The 27,160-nt window shown below is 33.8% G+C and overlaps 1 protein-coding gene and 1 long non-coding RNA gene across 3 annotated transcripts; one reads left to right on the top strand and one right to left on the bottom strand.

The window, feature by feature from the left end:
* The first annotated feature begins 8,804 nt into the window (after positions 1-8,804).
* LOC126870203 (uncharacterized) lies at positions 8,805-22,236 on the top strand. Its single transcript, XR_007691230.1, has 3 exons — positions 8,805-8,941; positions 21,398-21,529; positions 22,156-22,236. It is a non-coding gene; the product is annotated as an uncharacterized LOC126870203 (long non-coding RNA).
* Positions 22,237-25,585: 3,349 nt separating this feature from the next.
* On the bottom strand, positions 25,586-26,670 carry LOC126870175 (uncharacterized). Of its 2 annotated transcripts, XM_050627664.1 has the most exons (3): positions 26,163-26,670; positions 25,977-26,079; positions 25,586-25,903 (listed from the first exon to the last, which is right to left on the bottom strand). In XM_050627664.1, exons 1-2 carry the CDS (start codon positions 26,592-26,594, stop codon positions 25,984-25,986), a joined length of 528 nt encoding a protein of 175 aa, XP_050483621.1. In that variant the 5' UTR covers positions 26,595-26,670; the 3' UTR covers positions 25,586-25,903; positions 25,977-25,983. The 2 variants fall into 2 exon arrangements, with proteins under 2 accessions (XP_050483621.1, XP_050483620.1); XM_050627663.1 differs by having other exon boundaries at positions 25,977-26,670.
* Positions 26,671-27,160: the final 490 nt, after the last annotated feature.

Below are 27,160 nucleotides of genomic sequence, written 5' to 3'. Positions count from 1 at the left end.
GTTGTTTTTTGTTATTCTTTTCTTTAATATCAATGTCATCTGCAGTTTCCAGATCACTAATTACTCCTGAGGTAATAGGAGTTATAGAATCGTTTCTTGTCTTTGTATGATTTATTTTGTCATAATTGTATTTCTGGCTACAATTTTCAGAAACTTCTTGAGCCACAATTTCTGTTGAAATTACTTTTATAATTGTTCCATCACTTTCTCGTGCTTAACCTATCGAATTAAATTCTTCATTTACAATTTCAGCGTTCTTCATTCCTTTTTGTTCTGCAGAAACATTTTTTTTTCTTCATTGGAATTTACAACAGCATCCTTTTCATGTACAGTTAAAACAATATTTTCTTCTGTACTTTCATTCATATCATTAATATATAGTAGTTTCTACAGTCAGTACCATTACTTCTAGTTTAGACAAATCTGTGTCTGTATCCGTGAGATGCAATGTTTGGGCTTTATCATCAAAAGTTTCACCAAGTGTTTTAATTAATGCTTGACACTGAGCATTAGTAACACTAACTGTATCTATATTTAACACTGTACAAACGTTGTGTTTCTCAATGTTTTGTTCACCCTCATTTGTATTAAATATTTCAACATCGTTCGTACTTTCTTTATCTAAAGATGTGTCACCTGCATATCTTGAATGATCTCCAATCTCAGTTGTATTCTCTGCTTGCTCTTCTTGAAATTTCTCATCTTTTTTTTTTTATATTGATCATCAATTTGTGGGTCCTTATTTATTATTTCTTGTTCTACTTCATTAATCGCAACGTTCTTTATGCTCTCTGTCTCACTACTTTCCTTACTTTAAAAATTTTTTTTTGTTTTTATTTAAATCTGTTACATCACATTTATTTACTACTAAACCATCTTGAATTGTATTATCTGTACATTCCTGTGACTTATTTTTTTTTTTGATTTTCTGGAATATCATGCACATTCTTTATAATATCAGTCGTTGATTCTGATATTAATGAAGAAGATACATCTACTTTTATCGATGATTCTACTTTATTAATGTCACTGTGCACTTCATGTAGTTGTTCCATAGTAAAACATCAAGATTGTTACAATTACTTAAGAAGTCATGGATTGTTATTTAAATATTTACTGCACATTTCCATCAATGTAACCCTTTATGGCAGTTTGACATTCTACAGAACACCAATGCTGTATCAGTTTATATTTTTCTTCATCATGAAGTTTTATTATATCACCTAATTCTTCCTGATGTTTTTTTTCTTTTTTTTTCAATTTTCAAATAAGAATGTGTTTTCTATGTGAATCTTTTAATTCTTGGTTCGCCTCGAGTAAGCGATTATTAACATCTTTGGAAAGTTTTTGGACGTTTTCCAGTTCTTTTCTAAGAAAATTATTTTGTTCGTTCATATCTTTTACTTTACTAAAATCCAGTTTCAATTTATTAGTTTCTTCTTCATATTTATATCCAAAATCACCCACTTTTTCATATTCACCCTTTAGTTCGTCTAGTTCACATTGAAGGGCAGATTATTTGTCCTTGTGGTTCAAGAAATACATTTTATCTCTTTTGCATTTTTAGCTCCAGCTTCACGTTCCTCCATTGAATTACTAACACATGAATTAAGTTTGGCCTTTTTTTTTTGTTCCAGCAAGTCAACTTCATATTTGTGACTTATGTTATTTCTTCTAATTTTATTGTTAGTTCTTCAATTTGTATTCCAAAAGATTGAACTCTTTTTACGTGCGTGTGTGTGTGTGTGTTTTTTTTGTAACTCGTCGAATTGCAATTCTAATTTTTGCACTTCCTTCTTCATGTCCTCTATATGCTTCTCGAACTCTTGTGTCGTCCTGTCTTTGTCGGAACATTCTACTTGAAGATCAGTGTTACGACGCCTAAAACATCTGCACGCCAGCCCGCGCGACCGGACAACAACCGACCTGCGTAACGTCACTTCGACCCTCAATAAACCTAAGGACCCACCATAACTTTCACTTCCCTGCATTGTTTCGCCATATGTCTTCAATCCGTTTGTCTTGAAGAATTGCTAAAGCTTAAAAATATGCTCGAAACACAGTCGGTTTTAGAGGTGTCCTTGGGTTTATTAGTCGCATTTAAAACACGGAGAAAGCGGGTATGCACCCATTAGGAAAATCCGAATAGCCCTGTAATAAAACAAGCTAGGTTTTTCTCACGCACACAGTCATTTACGCACCACGATGGTAGGAGACTCCCTACTCATCCCTTCGAGCAGTAGTGCAGGTCATGACCAATCGACACCGCGGTTCGTTACCCTCACTTTTCCTAACGAAAGTGGGACCAACGAATCCGCGTTCTTTAGGCACAGGGGCACACCCACACCGAACTTTTCTTCCGTATTAAAAAAAAAAAAAAGAGCGACAGACAGTCTATCAACTAACGCCTAACGCGGCAGTCTACACATAGCGCGAGAGTCGCATACTTCATGCACATCTTTTGTCGGTTCTCGGTGTTGTCGAACATACATCTTCTCTCCTAAACATATCATAGTGCTAAGTCCATTGACACATTAATTTCCATTATAAGAGCCCTGCTCTACCGTACATATCTATCGCATCTTCGTGCGACAAGTTGTTAACTATTTATTTCTCTACGTCAGTGTAACTAAGTGTTGGAAATATATACTTTATAATACTGTGAATCCCAGTGTTATACAAATTCAATCACCCCTTATTATCTCAACGGAAAACAGGGGATCGATCAATTCGTGGTGTCGATTGTTATAATCGTAACAGGGATTTACGACCCCCGTTGACATCTCTCCTCGCGAGTACGTCTCCCCGCGATTGGCCGAAGAAACAATCAGCGAGTTGATGCTCGGGATCGTAATTCAATTTTTGGTCGTTAGCAGTAATAAGCTCGCGTAACTTCACTTTTGAACTTGATCTTGTTTGGTCTTGATTGTGTTTTCGTGGTGCTTGTGGTGTTCTAAAAGTAATCGTCACGTTGCTTGCATTTTTAGTGCACATTGATACACTGCACTCTGCACAGGCAATGCTTTTGTTGTCATGAAATCTCTCTAACTTTTCAGTAACAAAACCTTTTATTTTATTATTTAATTTTGGATCATTCGCCCCTGGTGGAGATACATTATGTGTTCTCTTTACCTTTATTATGCACACGTTTTCCTTTTGCTCTCAATTTTTCGATCATCTTGTGCTGTTCTATATATTGTGTTCTTATGTTCTTCGCATATAAATCCTGTCGATTGACTTTATCTTTCAGTTGAGGTACATGTTTAATTCTTTACCTGTGATTATGATGAACAACCTCAGCGTATTTCCTTTCTCTCTCTTTTTTTTTTTATGGATTTCTTGATAATCTTTTAGAAGTTGCTCGTTATATTTGGAAAGCTTTCTCACTTCGTCTTCAGCTGTTTCCTAACGGGATTTTTCTTCTTCAAGTTTTTCTGTAATCATTTTTTCTAAACTTCTCCATTTATTCTGTTCTTCTTCGAGTAATTCATTACGTTTCGGTATCTGGCTATCTTTTCCTTTAAAACATTTAATTTTATCAGAGAGTTCTCCTATTTTCAAACTTGCTTCATTTAAGGTAACTTTATGAATTTCCGATTGATGCTTTAACATTTGATGTAAGTCTTCTATTGCTGTTTCACGTCCTTTCAACTGTTCATTAAATTCGTTGTTTAGCATATCCACTCGAGAAATTTCGAGTTCTTGAGCATCGTTTCTTCTTTTAGAAATTTGGCTTATTTTCTCTCGCCTGCTGCTACATGTTGCTGTCATTTTATCAACTTCTTTCTTCTTTTTTTTTCTTTTTTTTTTTTTTTTGAACTTAAAATCTTGATTTAAGGTTTGTGTTTCACTATATGATTTATTATTATTAACTAGTTCAACATTATTTTCAGTAGATTTTTTTTCGCGTGATTTTTATACTTATTTAAATAGTTTAACATGAGCAAATGCATCGTACGTCAGATATACCATTTTTAATAAATTGTCGCCTTTACAACTCGAGTTACCTCTGAACGAGTCGCATGATTGATCAATAAGCCATGAGTAATTATGCAAACTCAGTTTTTTCATCTATTTATTTGAATATTATAACAAAGACTTTACATTGAATATTTTATTAAAATTGTAAGTTTTTCATAAACGCTTCAAAATCCACAGTCTATTGATCAACTCCTCTATCCTTCCTCTTTCTCCTCACTAAAATAGATAAATTCCTAATGTAGTTTGTGGATAATATTTTTTTTTTTTCTAAAGCAAATCACATTTATCATCTGATATATTTTTTGAAATAATTTCTGTCTGTACATTTTCTTCTTTTCCCTTACTCCTCTTTCTCTTTCTAATGAATTCTTTTTATTCCGTAAAATGGTTTTTGTATATTCAATTTTGTTAAGTGCAATCCTTATTTCTGATAACTTACTTTTATTAGATAATTCTTGTGAATCTTCTACTACATCTTCCATATCATTTTGAGTGCGGCTTCTACCTTCAGTAAATTTAATATCTTGAACCGTATCATTAATTTCAATAGCTCTTTCGGTATCAAGTAAATCGCACTTATTATTTAATATACCTTTTGAATTGACTTTTGTCTCTGTAGTTTCTTCTTTTGTATCTTCTTCGAGTTTTCTTTGTTCTTTTAATCCACCCTTCTCATTTTGTAGGATCTTCCTTGTATCTTCATCTTTTTTAACTTCGACTTTATCCGATCTCCTAGGTCTGCCTCTATGTTTCGCTTCATCAGTTGCTATTACACCCGTTACTGCATTATCATTTTCTACAGATTTATACCTATCGCTATCACTAGCTGTGTTCGTTAAAAGAACTTCCCTTCGTTGACGAGTATCAGTTGTTTCGTTTTCACTATCTGAAATTGATTTTTGTTTAACACCTCTTTTTTCTTCTTTGGCATATTTATTTTCTACATTTTGCGATGCCTTTTGTTTATTAATTATTTCACACTTGTCTTCGATTAATTTCGTCTTTAAAACGCTTCGCAAAATTTTATTTGTGTTTGATTGTCTGGTTTGATTATAAACAATTTCTTCAAATTTTGGCGAAGTAGCAGGCTTTGCAGCAACATTATAACGACTGCTCCGTTTACTACTATCTAACATAGATGGAGATGGATTCTTGTCATCTTTATTCTCTAAAGACTTCTCTTGTGTATTAGCATCTAAATTTCTCGACATAAGATCTGCTGAAGTTTTTGATTCTGTAGTGTCACACGCATTTTTCGCTGTCATCATTTGGTCTTCTTCTATAAGCAAATGTTCATTATTGTAAGCATTATCTCTTGCTTTTTGTATGGATTCTAATGATATATTTTGTTCAACGTTGTCTATTGATTTTGTATCATTTTCAGCAGTTGATTTACTAACTGCTTCTAATTCCTTCGTTTCAATTTGGTTTTCTTTATTTGTATCGCCGTCCAAAATATTTCTCATTGAAATATTATCCTTCTTGTTATGATCTTTTTCTGCTTCTCCTAAACTTTTACTTTTTTTGTCAAACCATTCTTGTAAATTTTGAGTATCTTGTGACGAAGATGGTGACAAATCATTATACAATACTGCAATATCTTCTTTCCTTCGTTTCACAGACTCTTTCTGGTATTCTGTTGAGCTATTGACATCAAACATTAAGTCTGTTTTAATGAAAATATAATCCTGTGAAGCGGTGTCAATTGATACTTTCTTTTCATAAGAATTTTCTACATTAGACTGCAATTCTTTTGAAAATTCTTTCAAAACCATTTCTTCATTTCCTACAGTAACGTCTGTTTTCTCCAAGCTTTTGTTCAAATTATGAGAAACTAAACTACCCTGATAACTCCGACTAGTCGCTGCTTTAATAGTCTCCTTTAACAGTTTTCTTAACTTGATTTCGTTCTGCTTCTGCATAGCGTCTAGTATGGCCCGAATACTTGGATCCACACCAGTAGCCATAGGGCTAACAGAAGATGTGTCTTCTGATTTTTTGCTCATAGTGGTTATTGTACTGTTGTTGGAATCTGTACTAGCGAAGCTATTGCGACGAGTACGATAATATTTAAAAGAATCCAGTTCTTTACCTGAATATTCCTCTTTTCGTGACCAGTTTCAGTTTTGGTGATGACCGTAGTCCGCTTTCCGTAGAAGTCGTTTTCACGCAAAGTGAGCTGATCTGCAGAGGTCCGCTGATCCCTCAATCTTCAATGATGCACGTATGCCGAAATGCGTAATTTCGTTTTCTTGAAGTTGATGGATCCTGGCACGGATCGCCAAAATGTCACGTAAAGTTGGTACTTGGGTTGCGAGAGAAAAGAAAGCTGAGTCGTAGCCCAACTATTAATTCTCTTTTATCGAACTTTATTATGACTTTGGCACTTACAGTAGAATAACGTTGAACAGAGAAAGGGGTGTTGTACAAGAACAGCAACTAGAACGAGAACTCCCCGGGCTGGATGAAGTCTCGGCTTATATACACCCTGGCTTGGGGATGTTGGGGGGTTTGGTGTGGATTCCAAGGAGTCCGAAAGTCGGTGTTGGGGCCTTATCTCTGATGGGGACTAAGATGCGTCGCGGCGTTGGCGTCCGACAGTCGGGAGTCGATGCCTTTTCTCTGAGAGGTAATTGGTGTCACACGGTCAACGGGACGAACTCTCCATCTAACAAAGGCATTAAGTAATCCTATAGCTCTCCTTAAAAGAAAGATTTGTAGCGGCACATGGCAGTAAACATTCCAACGGTTTCTGTCGCTCGCCACACGCAGATCCTATTCTCCGGGCAGGATGTTTACCAGATGTCGACGCGTCTCCACAGTACGTGATCGGCTAGCCCGAGGACCGTCATAAACACTAATATCTAGTTACCTAAAATCCTTCAACAGATACACAGTCTTTGTCCCAGTTACGGGAAGACAGGAGAGACCTATTTTTCCACGAACGACGTCTCCCACTAGCAAACCTCCCTCAAGGGCGGCTAGCATCCTTTTCTAACTACCGATATGGAGATTGGCCAATTAGCAGCAACGTCAATTTCCCTTACTTTCCGACCGTAGGATGTCCCCGACGAATCCGATGATCTCGTGTCCTTAGACACACCCCGTCATATTTTTCCTCTGGGGTATCATCGGGTCGGAAAGTCTCTCTCTCTTGCGGTCTCATCGACAAAAAAGGATTAACTCCTTACGGTCAGCGAATATTAACACAGAATCCAACTTAGATTTTTTGCGAGTGCGTACGACTACCGTCCCGTTGTCCGCGGATTCGTTATTGCACCTAGGATCATTGTCATTAGTCTCTCGAATATCTAATAACCACGGTTACTTGTCCGGTTCTATGGTAATCGTATTTGCACTAGTCAATGTCTTCTCTATTGCATAACGACAACGTGTAACCCAAACGAAGATTCGTTTCACGCCTCTAACCCTAATTCTAATGTAAACCCGACGTATATATATATATATATATATAAATAAATAAATAATTATAAATTAATTATATTAATATTACCTATTAATAATAATAATTTAATTATATATCTCAAGATAATAAAATATTTATAATTTATATTAATTTTTATATATAAATATTTAATTATATATAATACATTTTTTTCAATTTAAAGTTAAAATATTTATATTTATATTTTAATTTTTTTATAAAATTAAATATATGTATAAAGATTTTAAAATTAATATATTTAAAATTAATAATTATATATTAATATATACTTATATACAAGATAATTCAATTTTTATCAATTTTATTAAATAATTTTATTTTATTACGTTAAATATTTATAAATTATTTTAATTTAATTATCTAATTAAATTATTATTAATTAATTATAATAGCAATATTTATAATAGTATTGTTAATTTTTTATTTTTATATTTTAAAATATATATATAATGTACGTATCCATTATGTATTTCCAATGTACGTACAGCAGATACTCACAGGAAAAACCAACGAGACTAATAATAAAATCAATGAATTAGAAAAAAAGAGCTATAGACAAATATCTTATAATATACCGTGGCATAATCTGCAATTTATTATAAAATAATTGATCCGAGCAGTATCAATTATAAAAGAAGATGGCTGAATATGATAGACAGTGTCGAATACTAATCAAATATAATCATTTAGTTAATCTTTAAGATTTAAGTTAAGATACATCTTTGAGGAATCAATAAGTGTTTCGCTAATAGCCTAATAGATCTCTTGATAGATCAAACGAAGAAATACCTAACCGCGATTACAGCCAATTGGTACATATTATTCGATACATAATTAATATTTGTATCGCGTACAGCGATGCAAGTGGTATTGAAGAAAATAGCCATTTTATGTTACAACTATAACGAGTAAATTTACTCGTTTAACTTGAGAGGAATTAAAAAGGTACCTGACTTTTAAATAAGCATTAAATAAGAAATTTAAATATCGCAGACGGTGATGTAGGTGTTATTCAAGAAAAGAGAACATTTTATTTTGTAATTAGCACGAGTAAATGAACGAATATCGATAATATAATATAAGGATTAATATGAATTTTATCTGGCTGATTATTTAAATACCATAACATATTTCACAGTAACGTCATCGACTGCCGTTAGGTTCTTTTCCCTTTTTGTTCAAACTAATTGATAGTCGAAAACTAGTATCAAGGAGGTGTGAATTTAGTCTTAGTTTGTAGAAACTATTAAAATGATAAAAATGGATACCGTATTAAATCGTCGAAGGCGCCAATTTACGATAAAAATTAAGAAATTGTTCAATTTGATTTTGTTACAATGGAAAACCCCTTCTTTGCTATGTCAAGAGATCGTTAACGTTTGATTGACATCTCGACACCTTGTCAAGATATATAAGGAACGCGGAAGTCGCGCGCGAGCTCTTTCGTGCCTGAAATTCCGGACAGTGAACATCCAAGAAGAATTTAAATATAAGGTAAATAAAAAAAATATCAAATAACAACATTGTAACTAGTAGTTTATAACGTCTAAGCCATTAATTTACAATACTTGAGAAATTAATTTATAATATTTAAGCTATTAATTTATAACATTTAAGCCATTAATATATAACATATAAGCAATTAATTTATAACGTCTAAACTATTAATTTATAACATTTGTTGAGATATGTATAATTTTCTGTGTTGGACTGGGTTAAATGTGTAGTAGAGATACTTGTATGTGAACATCAGCGTGTGGATGTATGTGTGTGCGCGGCGTCTCGAAAACAGATGAATGTAAACTGTCCAGTCGGTTAACAGTCGGGTATAGAAGAAAGTGCTGAGACGCGTGCAAGTGTGTATCGATGAATATATAAGAAATCGTCCATGAAATAAATATATTACTATTTTAAAATTAATCCTCAGTATAAATTTAGTGTTCTTATAACATTATTTCGACTTCAAAGATCCACAATTCTCAACAACATTTGTGCTATTAATTTATAACATTTAAGTTATTAATTTACAACATCTAAGTCATTAATTTACAACATTTGAACTGTTATTTTATACATGTAAGTTATTAATTTATAACATTTAGGCTATTAATTTACAACATCTTAGCCATTAATTTACAATATTTCAACTATTATTTTATACATTTAAGCCATTAATTTATAACATTTAAGCCATTAATCTAAAACAATTACATCATTAATTCTTAACAGTTATAACAATAATTTATAACAACATTTTCCCATTAATTCAATGTAATTATGCTCTTAATTTATAACAGTTGTACCCTTAATCGGAAGTAACTCTACATTCATTGATTTTAATCAATGCCATAAATTCGTAGTGAGTGAATTAAAGATTTATTTTGCTTTATTTTATTAACGAAATCTATCAAGTCTTTGAAGTGCTATTTCATTTCCATATAGCATTATATTTTAACTCTGAATACAGTATTCGATTTCCAATTTCACTATTTCGTATAAAATCTGTGGTAACACAGAGTGTCGATGTATGTGTCACGTAAAATAACAAAATAAAAAAGGAATTTGAGGTAAAAAATAAAAAAAGAAAACTTTATTTTTTTTCTAACATCAATACACTTTACAATCTACTTCCGAACTCTAGGCGTGACTTTCTAAGACTGACTCTTATGATTTTACTTTCGATCGGATCCGATTACTTTCTTTTGTCATCCCTCAACATCCCCACCGTCCATGCATTTGCTAGGCGTCCGCGATCGTTGCCACGTGCTCTTTCTTCTAGAACCTTCGGTGGAAGGACCGTTGGGATGTTGATGGTTCATTAGGCACATCAGCGATATACATTGTCGCCGAGTGCTTTATCTCTATCGTCAGTCCGTCGGATTTGAAGTATGCCGGTCGTGACATATGTAACGATATATGGTATAACGTTATAACGTATTACTTTACATGATATAACTTTATAACGTATTACGTTATATGTTATAACGTTATAACGTTATAACGTTATAACGTTATAACGTAATACGTTATATGGTATGAAGGTATAACGTATTATGTTATATGGTATGACGTTATAACTTATTACGTTATATGGGATGACGTTATAACGTATTACGTTATATGGGACGACCTGTTTCTGTCTGGAGATTGATTCCTAATACAACGTGTGTCCCATTATATCAGCATCTCTAAAGTACAATTCTATGTGATTTCTAGGGAGAACAATACAACCGATCCACACCTTCGTCAGGCAAAACGTTTATCCCGTGACCGTGGCTACGTTCGGCGACCAGTTGTCGCCTCGAACCCACTTTCGCTTTCACAAATGTCAAACAATTACAAATGACAATTGCTTAATTACAGTTATGATAAAATCTAGGCTAAAGCATTAGAAGGCTTCCTCAAAATTGCAAAGGGAAGGCTCCGGTTTTCCTTTCATCTCCGACATATATAATAACCTGTTAATAGCAGCGTTCTCTTCAAGTTAACTACCCTTATTATCCCAAAAGAAATAAGGGATTGAACGATTCGTGGCGTCGATTAGTCAATCGTAACGGGAATTTACGACTCCCGTTGGCGCACTTCCTCGAGATCGCGTCTCCCCACGAACGTGCGAATTTACATATTTAACAATATATATATATGGCGGGTTAATGTTGAAATTTTGGGTGTTTGGGCGTTAATTTTAGTTTCTTTACATTTTTTCCCTTTAGAAATACCTGCACTTTATCATTTATGGAAGTTTTGTTAACAGAAACGAAAAATTTAGAAAAGATATGTATAATCAAGGAATCTCAGGATAGCACACTTAGACTGCAGATTTTTCTGTATGCAAAAGTAAGTCAAAGGAAGAGGATGAAGTTTTCTTGTATAAGGCTTTGTTTCTGCTTGAGCTAGCTTACAATGAAATACGTTCAGTGTGACAGAGTATCGACAACTATTTCAAACTTTAGCTTTAAATACAAAAAGTTTACGCGCAAAAATAAGCTGAAGAAAGGAAAAATGTTTTTTTTCTTGTTTGACGTCTTATCCTGTCTGGCGGTATGGAATTATTCTGGAAAAGCCTGTATATGTACAGAGTATATAAACAATACACTTATTTGACCGGACCACCTTAATTCTACAACTCTAGATGATACAGTTTTACAAACGTCTACTCATCGCGAGGACCAACTTGCCAACTTTTCAAAATAAGCTATGAGTCGCAATTGAACCGTTTTCTGGAGAAATGACGTTGAAATTCCATTGGGTCTTACATCGAGATTATTCGCAACAAGTTTATATTTCGCAGTCAGGTAGAAAGTAAGCAATGTGACATTAACGAGAAAACAACAAGTTTTCGTTAGCAGGTGGGATAGCCCGTGATAAACAGAATGGAGCAATCAGTGTGATTTCACATTATTATAGAATTATCTACTGTGTGAAAAAAGACTTTCAAACAAAGATTCTGATTTTATTAGCTTTCTTTTAGAATAATAGAAAATAAAATTTGTAAATAACAATTAATCTCATTATTTTAAATAATATATTTAAACTTGTTGAAATTGCAAATAATTTATTTCTGTCTTTTAACATTTAAACAATTATTTAAATGAAAATTTATTTAATAGTGCCCAGTATTGCGCGCAACACATTTTTGGAACAACGAACAATTCGATAGTCGGTAATAGAGATAGATGGCAAAATAATTGGATTTATTGATAAAATGAGGATTAAATTGATTAGAAAAAGTAAATTGATTAAAATGTATACAAATCCTACATATACAAGAATAATATCTTGCACATCATGGTATCCAAATATACTTTCCCAGTAAAGTTCCATTTGATCCTCGTGCTAAGTAGCATACGGTGCCAGCAAACGTCAATTTTTACAAAATTTTGCATGAATCAATCGATCCAGAGGCTCCGATCCTCCGAAATCACGCTAGTGGACACTTATACGCCCTGACACTTTTTACACATGCTGTACATAAAAATATATGTATCGAAACTGTTGTTATTTCTATACTCAGAGGTAAGATCAGAGTAGTTATTATTTTATTGAATGGATAAATCTATTACACCGTTCTGAGCCAAAAAAAGGCTTTATTGCACACGCTTACAAAAACTAGGGATAAAAACAAAAAAGCATCTTAAGCCTATCGATTAAATCTATCGATTGTAACTAGCATCATCCTCTAGTTACTATTTCTTATCACTAACGCATCTGCATATGGATGGCGAGCACGAACTCACGTTGTCATTTTCAACAGAAACTTTGATACAAAGTACGCAGATTTGTGTATAAATACATTACGGTTGAAAAATTGTTGAATATTTACTACTGTGTATCTGTTATACTTGATCGTTAACACCTGTTTTTTTCGCCTGCCTAACTTACTATCCTCAAAACATTATCAGATTATACATTTTGTTCGGCTGATAAAATGGAATTTCTTGGAATTTAGAGCTCCCTTTACATTCACTTGTTATTGTACGAGTATTTTGCTCGTTCACCAGCCGTTCACTCATTTTATTTTGCAATCGTGACAATTTGATGCTGCTTCTCCACTCTGTATAACGTGTTACCTACAAACACCAATATGTATATAATCTGATGCATTAATTACTATACGATACACCATGAGGACGTTAATACACGCAAAACGAAATAGATAAACAGTATCTGCTAAAATTATAGCTATAATATATAATATAATATATAATATAATATAATATATTTTTGTTACAGGCGACTTCTCCAAAAGTCAAAAGCTTGTCTTGTTATTGGCACGTACCGTAAACACTCGACTAATTGCGTATTTCTTAAAGCTATATTTCCCCTCTTTACAACTTTTTTACGAGATTAGTTTGAAATCAGCCCAATTGATAAACCATTTCAATTTTCAATCTCTATATTCAAAATTTATTATAATCAATTCTATTTTAGTTTTTGCTATCAAAGGAACATAAATTGGAAGTTGAAACAAAAAACATGGGTTCTAATTAAATATTACTATCTGCTTCTATTCTTAATCGTTACGAATTATTTATACATTATTACCAATTATCAATTGTTTATTATACATTGCTCGTTGCATTCACCCTATTACCCTTACACTTCCGTATCATCAACCATATTGCTATCTTCGAATAATTTTCCTCAAACGCAAAATCTCCCACATACCTAACCTTTTAATTTCAAAGCTAATTAATTCAGGGACATCTTCGATCTTTAACAAGCGTGTATCCTACCAATGATTAGCAGCTACTCTTCATTAATTCATTAATTCATTGATTCAATGTGTAACGTTTCGAGTATGTACATCGCATGTCGTATCATTGTATCGGTATTGTATCTGTTGATTCGAAAGATAGCTGGTTACTCAGGTGGCTAAATTGATCTCGCCATAGACGAAACTTATTTGTGTATCCATCTATGTATATATAAAAGATATACACAAGCAAACAGATAAGGCAATCGAGAATCAATGGATTCAATAGCCGGTAAATATTTACAAAAAAAGGAGATACCGCCGATTTTGACATTTTTTAAATATTTTGTTAATGTTATCAGTTTGAGTAAGATTTTATTCGAGGATTGCCGTTCATTAAAAAGTTAATATCAAAAAAGTTCAATGAGTCATTTGCATTTAAGAGAGTGTACTTAGTCAGATTCTTAGTAAACACTTATCCAACAGCCGATCGTTTAGTAATTTTCGATTCGATTATTCGTGTTCGTTTTTTCGTGTTCGATAACGTTTTGCAGAAGAAAATTCGATTCAATGTTTGTAATATGTCGTGTATACAATTTTAATAATTGCATTCGATAATTGCACAAAAATCGGGACTGAAACGTTACAATTATGGAGACTCTATTCCTCAAAATTGACAACGCGAATGAAAGAGAAAGAGAGCCTCGTTAAAGGCTGGCGATAAGTTGAAAGATTCTTATTTGCGATTTTTGATCAATGAAATTTTTGCTAATATGTTTCTTGCATTTTACTGGTTAAAATGACACCAAACACGATAAAATTTGGAACATATTTGTTTACTTAATAATTGATAATTAAATATTATTCATATTATATCATGTTTGATCTTATTTTAGTCGGGGAAATCCTACAAATGCGTTAGTGGAAATTTAATTTTAAAAAGCCTAAAATAAGGCAATTTTCAGTTTTGAATGATTACTCGGATACATTGTCTTAGCGATAACTGATAATATTGTATCATGTTACACTGCTCGATCGCAATGGACCGCCAAACTTCCGCGATACCTCAGGGAAATCTGCCCTTCTCAAAGTGGATACGACGGCTGTGTAACTACGTAGAGGACATTTTCGTGCAATTATCGAATGTTTGTACTAACCGTTTAATTTTTGTTCCAAAATTTTTATTCTTTATATTAGATGAATAATTCAAATATCCCACTGTGAAGTACCTGTGTTATTATTGATTGGTGTTTTATAATTATATTAAACAACGAATACTGAATAACGAAGTATTTTTCGGTTAAGGATTTCTTTCGTTATTCATAATTAATAATTATTGTATATAGCAATTTCGACAAAGTAACGAAGATGTAGAGTCGAATTCGAGTACGATAAGTAGTCACAGAAAATTTATCTTTTCTCCAATTGATTGCGTCTCCTAGTTTAATGGTGTTTTATAAACGGGCCGCTTATCTTGAAAATGGTAAATCCATTTTCCTTTGTTTCGGAATATTGAAACATTACGTTCGATTGGACTATTTTACTACGTTTTATGACCTTGAGTGACCTTAAATGACCGCGATATTTAAATCCGTCTTCAAAAGAGCAACAATGGGACAAATAGGTATTCAAAACTACACGGCTACACTTAAAAAAAAACGAAGCCTATTAAAGTGTTCTTTAAAACTCGTAAACGCGTCCATCTGAGAAAAACTTTTTCCATCGCGTAATAGCCTCCTCGAAACCAAACAACTTTTGTTTCAAACATTTCCCTGCGTCTCAAAAAATTGAAAGAATTATTCAGGTGGTTTGCTGTTGAAGACTCAGCCTGTATATCCCCAAAATTCCATGTAGTTCTGATTGTTAGGCAAACTGATATTGTAATCTAACACGAGTCAACCTCATCAAGGGGCGAGAGGGAGGGGGTGTCAATAGACTAAACACAGAAGTATTCGCCTCTATATGTACCTCTATTCGCTATTTTGAACATGAACAGAAAGATAACAGTACGGAGTGGGTGAGAAAAGCATTAAGAATTTTGATCCAGTATTTTTTAATCTCTTTATTGTGACATGAAAACTACGGAAAAAGTAATTTAAAAAAGCGACCAGATATCAATGACCTACGAAAAAGATAAAATTCATCCGGACAGAAAGAAGGAAGAAAACTATTTAAGGTTTCATCAGAGAAAAAGAATCGAGGAAAAGGCTTGGTTATTGATCTTGTGAAACAGGAACGTCATAAATGCTAGTATAGGTAATCTTGCAGAAATTGTTAAGAATCTTTATCGTAGTTTGGTATGAAAAATATCGAATAATTTGGATTTCGAATCACATACAAAATAAGATGCAGGGGAGAGTCGCACAGTACCTTGTGCTAGAGTTGGTAAAAATGAAAATTTACAAAGTGACTTTATAGCACAAATGGAACTTGATAAAAGTAGGAAAATTAATTTTATGAAATTCAATAATACGAATTGACGAATTGACAATGTGCAAGAATAGTAATGTCGGAATTTGTAGGAAACGAAAAATTGTCGTCCAGTACCGATCAATTATTTAATTATTTGATCTTTTGCTCTAAATGGTTAATAATGTTTTAAAAAGTCCTCTAGATGTCAGTATACATATTCTTATTCAAATTTGATTTTTATGTATATCGTATGGAAAATACTTAATATTTTCTTGATCTGCGCATTCGACGTGTGCCCAGACTTCACATTCGTCGTTTTTGAAACATTGGAAGCTTCAGTGACCTGTCTTTGGGCCATTTTATTTTTGAAGAGTAGCTTCGAAGCCCCATTCATGTTCTCCTCTGACCATTTCTCTCTTTTCTGTTTTGGACTTTCAAACATTTTTCTATGGGAAAAGGTAGAAGAAAAATTAAACGGACACCTTCTAATTTAGTCTCAGTTGCCAAAATATTGAACTTACAGGTAAAAGAAATTCGGTCTATGACTAAATCATCGGTATTGGACGACAAATACGTTGAACAAATACGTTTTAGATTATAATGTATATAATATACAAAGGAAATTATAAAAGTGGGGCAAATAACTGGTAATTACACTTAATAAATTAGATATAGTATACATTAAAAAACATTTTACTTACCTGAAAAACAACATGTCAACTCTAGAAAATAATTTTTAATTTTCGAAATATCAATGTATATGTTTGACATATCAGATCAATATGGCTCCGAAATATGTTACACGGAATTGTTCATTTTCATTTGTTTGTTCCAATAAAAGCGCTAATATCTGGTGAAAAATCCTATGTATTTAGAAATTAACAGAAATGTTAAGTGAGCTGTTATTTTGCCCGCATTGTATTTCTTACATGTAATGCCTGTTACACGTTTTATCTTTAAAATAGCAAACTCATTATTTACTCGAGATTTATTCCTAGCGCACGAATATTTTTCAATAGAGCGATGCAAAGTTTTACTGTATCTCGGATCATCACAAGTTAATCAAAATCTTGAGGATTCGATTTCACCTGCTCAAAGTGACTTTTGCAGGCAAAAGAAATTGTTCCTCGGATACTTTAATATTTTTTACTAAATTTCATCAAAAATAGAATTTTATTTGCTAATAGAAGATAACTATGTTTTGGTACTCCTACAGAACAATATCACGACATTCGCTAAAATTACAAATATTGTACAGTATATTCACTACAAGGCTAATTGAAATAGCTTGTAATCCAACATATAAGAATGCTACTTGCAAAGTATCTTTGCTAGTAACAGTTTAAAGTAGAGAGATATTCCTAAAAAATCATATATTTTATACATATATGTACGTAGTATATACAGTGGATATAACTATCTTTCTGAATTTATAAAATAACAGTATATAATAATAAATAATAATAATAATAAAAAAATAATATAATAATAAATAAAAATAACATAATAATAATAAATTTATAGAATAACAATATTCCAATATTTATATTTTTCCTTGTTGCAATTTTGTAAACCGTCAAAGCGTTTACAACAGAAATTCCCAGAAGGAATTGAATACCAAGTTTTCTGTACCATTCGATTCCTTTTCTAATTGTGGTGGCATAAGAAACCATTTGATCGGAATAATCTATACCACACTTTCCTTCGTTATATTCGACAACAGCTAGCGGTTTTAATGTAGCGAACAAGCGAAACGAAAGATCATTCTTGAGGCCATCACTTGAGCGATTCGCATTACTAAAATATCGATAGGAGCACCTAGCAGAGAACGCTTGGTACTGCTGTACGCGTGGCCTGACGCAGATTTTTTTGAAAACACGCGTGGCAGTCAATGTGTTAATAAACTATTAAACTACATGTCGTGAAGAAGTATCCCCTTTATGAACATTTATTAATAGCTCTAGAGTTGATAATATTAGCTTGAGGAAGTTCTGTATGTACGTATAATTGATAGTACTCGCGTACACCTGTGCGTGTAAAACGTTTCAAGTTAATAAAGAGAACATGATACACGTGGAATAGGTATGAATAAAAATTACAAGAAGCCGGAGAATATTCTAAAACGTATGCCATGATAAAATATAAATTGTAAAGAGTTATAGATCATGTTATTATATATTAAAATTATGCTTAACAAGCAGATATTAGCGTAAATATGACGCTGCGTTAATTAAATCCAACAATATTGAGAAAAGAACAAATTGAACAATACCTAGAAATAATTTAGAAAAACACTGTTAGATCAATTTCAAATTGGGTTTTCTTTACTCGATGTCAAACTTAACTCTTATTCGTCTTTTGCATAAACTCTTTTCGTGATATGAAACTTTAGAGTTGACATGCTGCTGATATTAATTGCACACGCAGAATAAGATTTTCCAAATTGAACCGAAACGATTTAGACAGAAAAATGTAATACTTTCAATACTCATAACAATTATTTATGCATTCCGCATATAAACCTACCGAATATTTATTACTTACTTTTAGCTCAAAAATATTTCATATACTACTACCAAGCAAATATTAGATTGAAGAGGAAATCATACATGAAAGATGTCACTTTTTTTAATAAAAAGTTCGTTCTCATCAAAGTTTCTGGCAATTTATTACATACCTGTGTACAAAGTGGATTACTTTGTAACACAACTGGAAAGTAACTTTCTTTAGTAATGATTTACGTAATAAATTACGCAAAAAGTAAAAAGAAGATTATATTTTAAATCATATTCTAAGAATAACTGTATTTTAAACGTGATTTCAAAAGAATTTTGAATTTAAAGATTCGTCAAAAGTACATACGTACTTACTACTTCGACACGATCTAGGCTAATTATGTGTACTAATGTTTATACATCTTGATAGTAGCTGTATTCAAAGAGCGCGTCGAATCTTTTTATAGTATTTGCCTTTTTATGTATTAAAAGTATTGTAGTAACTGATGGTTTCTTAGAGTAAGGACAAGCGATGATGGTAGAGTTCAAAGTTTAGTGTATTTTAATAAGTGATATTCAATAACAAAAGGACCGACTACAATATCGTCGCACGCCGACTCACACTCCGTATCCGCTCAACTCGCACTCTGCTTCTCGACTGACTCTCTGGCCGTTGTAGCACTCTATTGTCTTTTGCTAGGCCCACCGCACACGTGTTCTGCAGACACTCGTAGCCAGGGTCACGTAGGTCTTTTCGGCAAGGCTATTTACTTGAAGGACCCGGTAATGCATTGATGGAGCCGACAGCGCCTCGGCTCTCGCGACATTGTCTGTAGTTAGCTCGACGTTTCTTGGGCCCTTCTCCCCGATACTACAGTATCATTAGAGATATTCTTCTTATTATCGCAAATATGTATTGTTCTGCTCATTGCATCGACAAGTGAACGGATTTTAAGCTTCCTATTCTTTTACATTTTCAATATTTCCAGAGTTATTTGTTTTCAGTAGAAAAAATATTAATTCCTGCCACTTTTGAGAGGAATTGTTTAGAAGTGTATCCTGTTTATCTCGAATCGCTCAAATATATCGGGGAAAAAATGAATGACACAAAAATCGAATGACATCGAAAAGGATATACTATTATATTCGTGTGTATTTACCTTGCGTGTATTGTCTTAACATGAAATCTCTTGCGTGTTAAAATATTTCAATGGATATCTCCATTTTTTGTTACATAATCACGCAGCTGACGTTCAGACATCTCTAAAATACTAGAAACTTGCGTCTTTCGCACCATCCGCTATCGTAATAGAAACTTTCAAATTCGACAGAGCAATACAAAGCACGTGTCACGTAAAATAACAAAATAAAAAAGGAATTTGAGGTAAAAAAATGAAAAAAGAAAACTTTATTTTTTTTCTAACATCAATACACTTTACAATCTACTTCCGAACTCTAGGCGTGACTTTCTAAGACTGACTCTTATGATTTTACTTTCGATCGGATCCGATTACTTTCTTTTGTCATCCCTCAACATCCCCACCGTCCATGCATTTGCTAGGCGTCCGCGATCGTTGCCACGTGCTCTTTCTTCTAGAACCTTCGGTGGAAGGACCGTTGGGATGTTGATGGTTCATTAGGCACATCAGCGATATACATTGTCGCCGAGTGCCGCCACATCTTTATCTCTATCGTCAGTCCGTCGGATTTGAAGTATGCCGGTCGTGACACACGCGAAAAGTGACTGACCAAAAAAGAACTGAATGTTTTGACGACATTAAGAAACTGCAGCCTTGTATTTCAGCAATATCATACCAGCAATAACAAATTTTGAGAAATATCTTTATGTTCTATTCCTGTGGCGTACTTTGGATAACGCTAATCCCGGCGACACACTAAATTTTGAAATCCATACGACTGATTCTACAGAAGCGGGGATTCTCCAGCAGCGATTTCGCTTGCACAGTTGTTCATTTAATTTGTGAATTGTAAGAAACCTCAAGTATGTCAGAGGACATAGTGATATTGCTACAAAAGCGACTAGACAAATAGAGAGCTACATGTGATTTTATCGTATTTTTTTAACCCTTTCGCTTCGGCAATCCAGTCCGCCGAAGTACTGTCACTGAACGGAAACGCGCGCCAGAAATACGCACAGTGTGCGTGGCTACTGTATATACATTTTCCTAAGTCTTAAATAATAATAATTCTTGTAAGAACCGTATACGAAATGTCGTTTCACTGTCAATGGATTTAGTAGATTTTTTAGCATGAAACAATATACGATTTTGATGTTGTTTCAACAAGGAGTAACTTAAAGAAGTGATTAATCCAATATGTCAATAAAATCAGGGGAAAATGTTCTGTCGATAACGAAAAAATATATTAATGACCACAGATAGCATTTGTATATGCATCATGTTTGTCAAATTTTGTCTTCAAAACACAACTTTTTAATATTCCTATTTTATCTACTTTTGCTAAAATACATTAAACACATTTCAATACTAAACTAAAGATCTTTAAACTTAAAAATGACTTTTGCTTATTTCCATGTCACAAACAATTGGCTTTAATAATTATCGATCAATACTCTCTTATTCGTAAGCACATCAGCATATTCGATCCATGCAAATTCACGTAAAATGTTACTACTTCCTGCCTTTCGTTACATGTATCTTAATAAATTGTATCTTATTAAATCTTAATAAATATGAGTCTTAATAAAAAGAAGTTACTTTTTACGTAGACCAAACCTAGTTCTATTATTAAGCGCGTAAGCAGATAAGATGAAGATCAAATAGAGGCAAAGCTAAAAAATAACGACTATATATTTTCATGTTTCAGCGTTGAAAACTTATGTGGGTGAAACGCTAGAATTGACTGGAGTTCTTCGACAAGAAATGGGCACTTGTCTTTGCATAGACAGCAACAATGTGCCTCCGACAGTCAGCAAACGTTACTCTGTACAAGTTCACTGTATGTATTATTAAGCGCTTATCATAGAGCTATTATACAAATATATTTGCAATTATCATTCTTATATATTATACAAGGTGAATCAGAACAGGTGGAAAATATGGCAGAGGTTGATTCTGAATACTGAAATAAGAAGAAAATTTTATATAACATAATATGCCTAATATGACCATACGTTCCGCTTATAGCTTATTTTGCGATGCTAAACATTACACAGATGAACGATTTCTTGGAAAATAGATAAATCGTGCTGGCCTTATTTCCGGACCAATACGCTCTTCGGATCCGAATCCGTTCGATTATTAAATACGGGGACGTTTAAAATCTCTTACTTATAAAACGTTAGTTGACGTGACGATCAAAATTTTCGACAAATTCGTGTAAGCTGTTCGAACAAGATGGACGATCTATGACGCGACGCATTCGCGTTTCCGTAGAAACTGGAACTGGTCGATTCGAGTAATTTCTCTAAAGATAGGTAAGAAAGTACTGTGACACAAAGCAAGCGTCTACTCGAAAACGTTTATACGAAATTTTCTTCTTATTTTAATGCGCTGAATCAGCCCCTGCTTGCCTGGAAGCCGTACTTTCCACATGTCTCGAACTCTATCATACCGATCCACTAGGTAAACAAAATAAAAACCTGCCAAGCACTGTGGCGGCACGGGCCACGGAACTTTTCAACGGCTCCGGATGCAAAGCGCGACGCCGCTTTGTTATTTGTTAGTTGTTACCAGTTGTCTGTTAAGTGTAATTGTTAATTGTTAATTGTTAATTGTTAACTCTGATTGTTGATTAGTTCTAAATAAACTATTGTTCGTTAAAAACACCAAGAGTAGTTTCTTACGCACCTATCACCATACAACCTCAGCACGAACGCCGTATAGATTGTTTTCACCTGTTCGATTCGTGCTAGATTTGACTAAAATACTCATGCGAAGTTATTGAAAATATAAAATCCGAATTAACATCCAGTTTTCAACAACCTGTCTAAAGATACCGCTCACAAACAAGCTATCATTTCTTGAAACAAATATATAAGATTTATTTACGTTATCAATTTTGTCGTGTGTCGAAATACAGCCCACTCAAAACATTCTATAGACCAAACGAAAAAATTGTTGACATTGATTGTCAACAAGTCCTACAAACTAGGATCTTTCATATTTCTTTCGCTTTTGGTAATTAGACACAACCTCCCGCTAGCCGATGAGTCATTCTGCTATATTTGGCTTATCCTTTGTTATTATACAAATTACTGCCATTGTTCACGGCTGATCTACTAATTCGTTTGGTGACTAGACACTACGTTAGATATTTTAATCAAATAAACTCATAATTGTATCGATAAAATACTTCCTATCAGTACAATATATGATCTAAAATTTAAACATCCTGCTTCAGGGCGACATATCCAGTGAATTAACGGCGCCTGAACAATCCCTTAAAACGGGTAAATCTATAACTTTATTATCTAATTTCAACATAATATCCACAAACTGATCAACATAATTTCACTATGCCCAAAAAGAATCGCCTTGCAAATGATATCGATATTTACGACATTTCTTTGCTATATTAATATAGTATTATTTGTTATAGATCCAGACCACCGACCTCGACCAGGGCTATCAAAATTCGCCTTCGTCATGGCCAATAACCAATATAATATTAACTACGATAGAAACTGTCATTGTTAATTTAACACTAGCTATCGCTGCTATAATACGAATAGCCTGTATACATATTAAATAAACTGTAATAAATAACTTATTATTTTTAAATACACCCTGTCGTATTTATCTACACCTTCCTTTGTCTTACGTCCACCTTGACCTATGCATTGTCACGTAAAATTCGTGATAAAAAAGGATTTTTGCAATCCACTAGCGATAAAAAGTTCGCGTACGAGGTAAATAGCGGGCAAAAGAACGGTATAAAGCATAGAGTGTAGAGTATAGTAGCATCGCAGAAAAAGAAAAATCAACAGCTTGGTCGGTCATTGAGCAGCAACAGATCGAGCAACGATACAAATGATCATGGAAGTGCGTTTCTGCTTCCCGGTCTGTTCGAACTATGACGATTTGTCTTTCTGATCTTTCCGACTCGACCGTTGCACCGTTCACTCGACCATCGACCATAAATTGTTTCGAATTTTCTAGAGAACGGACACTTGAAACTACGTGCTTGCGGTACATTCGATAGCCAGGACAGAGGGATCCTTCGTGAGCCTGTTTTCGTCCTGCGAGACGAGCAAATTATTAGAAATTTCCTGATGCAATTGTACGCGGTTTTATGCAACTTTGATTATACACGTGAACGATATTTGGCACAGAGGAGTAACATTTTCGGGGTAACATTTGCGCACTAGTAGGTTCCCACGTAGCTAAAATAAAGCAAAAGTTGCGCGAAATTAACGGATGACAATTGAGAAATTTCTTGGATGATCTACGTTTATTACGAAATGGTTGGATGCGAGAATCGATATCTGGTAGCATCTAAGTTGTCCGAGAGAGTTTCACGATAAAGGAACAGATCTCTGCCGATACTCTCTATCCGACTATCGTAGCAGATTTGCGTACTTTTGCAAGGTTCTCCAAATTAATACAAATTTCTAACTACCGTAACATCGAGATATTATACATCGTAAGGCAAAGTTAAGGAGAGTGGCGATGACCTCGGAAACGCGAAAAATATCTCAGAAGATAGAATTTTGATGGCGCGAAGGACAAATGTTCGTGATGGTTTTCCAATTTGTGAAATTAGACGTTTGCTCGCTTTGAGACAAAGTAAACCGCGTTTCTCACAGGTGTTCGGCAGATGGCGATGATGAGATATAGTGCAACAAAGTGAAATTTTGCGCGCGTAAATCTAACAGGATTATAATGTAACAGAAGCACAACAAAGAGGAAACTTGTGATGAAAAAGGAAGAATATATTACCAACGAAACTCTTTTGCTCCATTTTCTTTCGTAGAATTATATTTCACTTGCGAGTATTATAGCAGGTCTGCCTTTGATACAAAAATCATAAAAGGTTTACGTATGTGCACGTATATTTACGCTGTATGAACGACACTCGAGTATTACACGCATGCATTATCGACAAATAGATCCACGTTCGAGATAAGAGTTCCTCTTTGATACTTTCTTATGGTATAAATAACGAGAAATTATCAGGAAGTATGTTACAGTGAAACTGCTCGTACTTCGTTACTTTTACTCGCATGTATGACACCTACAACGATATTCTTTGTTGAATCAATAAATAAAAGCGCTCCCCAGCGTACGTACAAGACTAGATCTTGAAATATAAGAATCGACGTAACAATAAGACTAAAAAAGTTCGAAATGAAAATAATTCGCCGAAACGGCAAAAAGAGAATACCTGACACAAAAATAACGATACGGTAAATCAGCGTCCCGTTTTAATTTTCATCGATCAGTCGTCCAGCAAGCGAGATGTGTCAAGCAGCAACGGCGACAAGGTAACAGAGACGAAATATTATCGAGTTAACGCACGCGAAGTGGTCGCAGGAATGGCTGACGGGTGCGAGAGTGTAATGCACTTACGTCACGCGAATTTCAGACGAAACAACTGGTGGTGTAACGAAAATTTAGCGTCGCAACCGAATGTGCTGAATATAAAATGGATGGCTGTTGACCGAAAGAAAAATGCTCGACGATACGGTTCCGCCGTTTGTTCTCTTACAAGATTGAACGTCCACGGTCGACCCATTTACCAGACCCTCCTCGTTACACGAAGAGACGAAATCACCAGTGCTATTTAATCGTGCGAATTATATCACGCGTATCTCGCGAATTATTACACGACAGTGATAATAAGGCAAATCTAATAAAATTTACTTCTCATTAAAAAGTCGTACCAAAACAATTATTTATTAATTGGTTTATTTATTAATTCTTAAGAAGATACATATAAATAAGAAAAAATGGTAAAATTTGATTAGTATAATAAAAGTAATATATGCCTATGATCATTCTAAAATATAAAAAGTGAAATAGTCTTACGTTCATTGGTATATGTTAAGAACACATACATCTTTTAACGATAGTTGCAATGTAACATCATTTTTATATTACACGCAAGGTATGGCAAGTATTCCTGCTCTAAGGCACAATTTGAAATCAACAACATTCAGTTTAACAAATTATAACTTCTATTCGTTTTCCATCATGGAATAACGCGGTGATGTCTTCCATATTGCACTGGACGTGCGTTGTAATCTACTCCTATCTATATTTTCAAACATTTCAGTTAAATCTGGTGTGCACATTCTTCTATCAAAGAATTTATAGACTGCTTTCTTCGGAATTTATCGTTGCATTGCAAGTTCATTTTCGCGTATGTACGCTAAAATTGATAAAAATTCGAGTACTCCATGCATTATAATGTTTATTAACTCATTAAGTAAAACAACACTTACATTGCGCCTAATGTGGAATTGTACGCCTTGGTCTGGCTTCATCGTCCGATGTGTCGTCGTCAGGTTTACTGTGCAAAACAGAAGTGGACCTTGCTGTTTGGAGCTATATTTTGGATAAAATATCGAATGAATAATAGCTTGTGTTTTTATAACAGAAGAATACTTTGATACTGTTTGTAATGTTACCTGCGATGTCATCATCTGAGTCTCCTTCTTTTGTTTCGCTAATAAGATTTTTTTTGCTTTTTCGACAGATCTTCGTGCCAGTTTTTGAACAATGGCTTTTTCTGAAATTTTTTCTTTTTCAAAGGCCTCGATTCTCCTTCTTACGGGCACATTTTTCTTCATTTCATTTTGAATGTCCTGTTTCGTCATGTTTCTATTAGACATTTCCCTTTCACGGGATGGCTCATCTTCTGCGAATAATTCTTCGAACTCGGTGAGTCCAATCGCTTGATTCAGCTGCTGAACCTCCTCCTGCAGAGTTATTGGCGACCGTGATGTAAATTTAGGTTCATTATTTTTTCCTATACTACTAGCCAAGTTTTTATTAATTACTACAGTTTCGTTTGATTTTATTGGTGATAAAGGTTCTACAATTGCGGTAGCGTCCATCATCTTCTACGTATAAGTAGAATTGATGTCCATCGTGGAATTCATAAGAGGAGTAAATTTCTCAAGTGCATCCTCGCACACTGAAGGATCTTCAATATCATTTCTTGCTGATGGAATTACTGTATCATCAATAATATTAGAATATTTACCCTTCGTGTTTTCACTCCGTGAAAAAGTTCTCTTTATATTGTTGTCTATCTATCTCTTGTTGTCATTGAAGACTTTAATGGTTCAATCCTTTCTGGCTGTATTGCATCTTCTTTTGAAATTGTTTCGCTTAAAACATTCTTTTTTGTTTTACTATGTTTTGTAGGACCTTTTGTGTTTTTTTCATCTGAACTACTTCTAGCACTTTCCTTTTTTTTAGGTCGGCCTCCACGTTTCCTCTAAAAATTTAGAATATATTTAACAACGTTATAGTAGTATTTATATACACAATGTACATACAATTGTATAAGCAATTAGATTTTGACGCATTAATTAACCGATATCAAACATTATTGGGTACTACATATAAGGGTTAGTATTGATTAATAACATAAGATATGGGGTAAGATTAAAAGTATTAA

This window comes from Bombus huntii, chromosome 10 (genome assembly GCF_024542735.1).
Source record: "Bombus huntii isolate Logan2020A chromosome 10, iyBomHunt1.1, whole genome shotgun sequence".
Classification (NCBI taxonomy): domain Eukaryota; kingdom Metazoa; phylum Arthropoda; class Insecta; order Hymenoptera; family Apidae; genus Bombus; species Bombus huntii.
The sequence above is the reverse complement of the archived record's forward strand: the minus strand, read 5'-3'. Positions and strand labels throughout refer to the sequence as shown.

What these genes read in the sequence shown, in the direction of transcription:
- LOC126870175 (XM_050627663.1), bottom strand. Translation starts at nt 26,594, where the DNA reads ATGATGGACGCTACCGCAATTGTAGAACCTTTATCACCAATAAAATCA. An exon ending in AATTCCACATTAGGCGCAAT is followed by an intron (nt 25,904 to 25,976) that starts GTAAGTGTTGTT and finishes TATCAATTTTAG; the next exon opens with CGTACATACGCGAAAATGAA.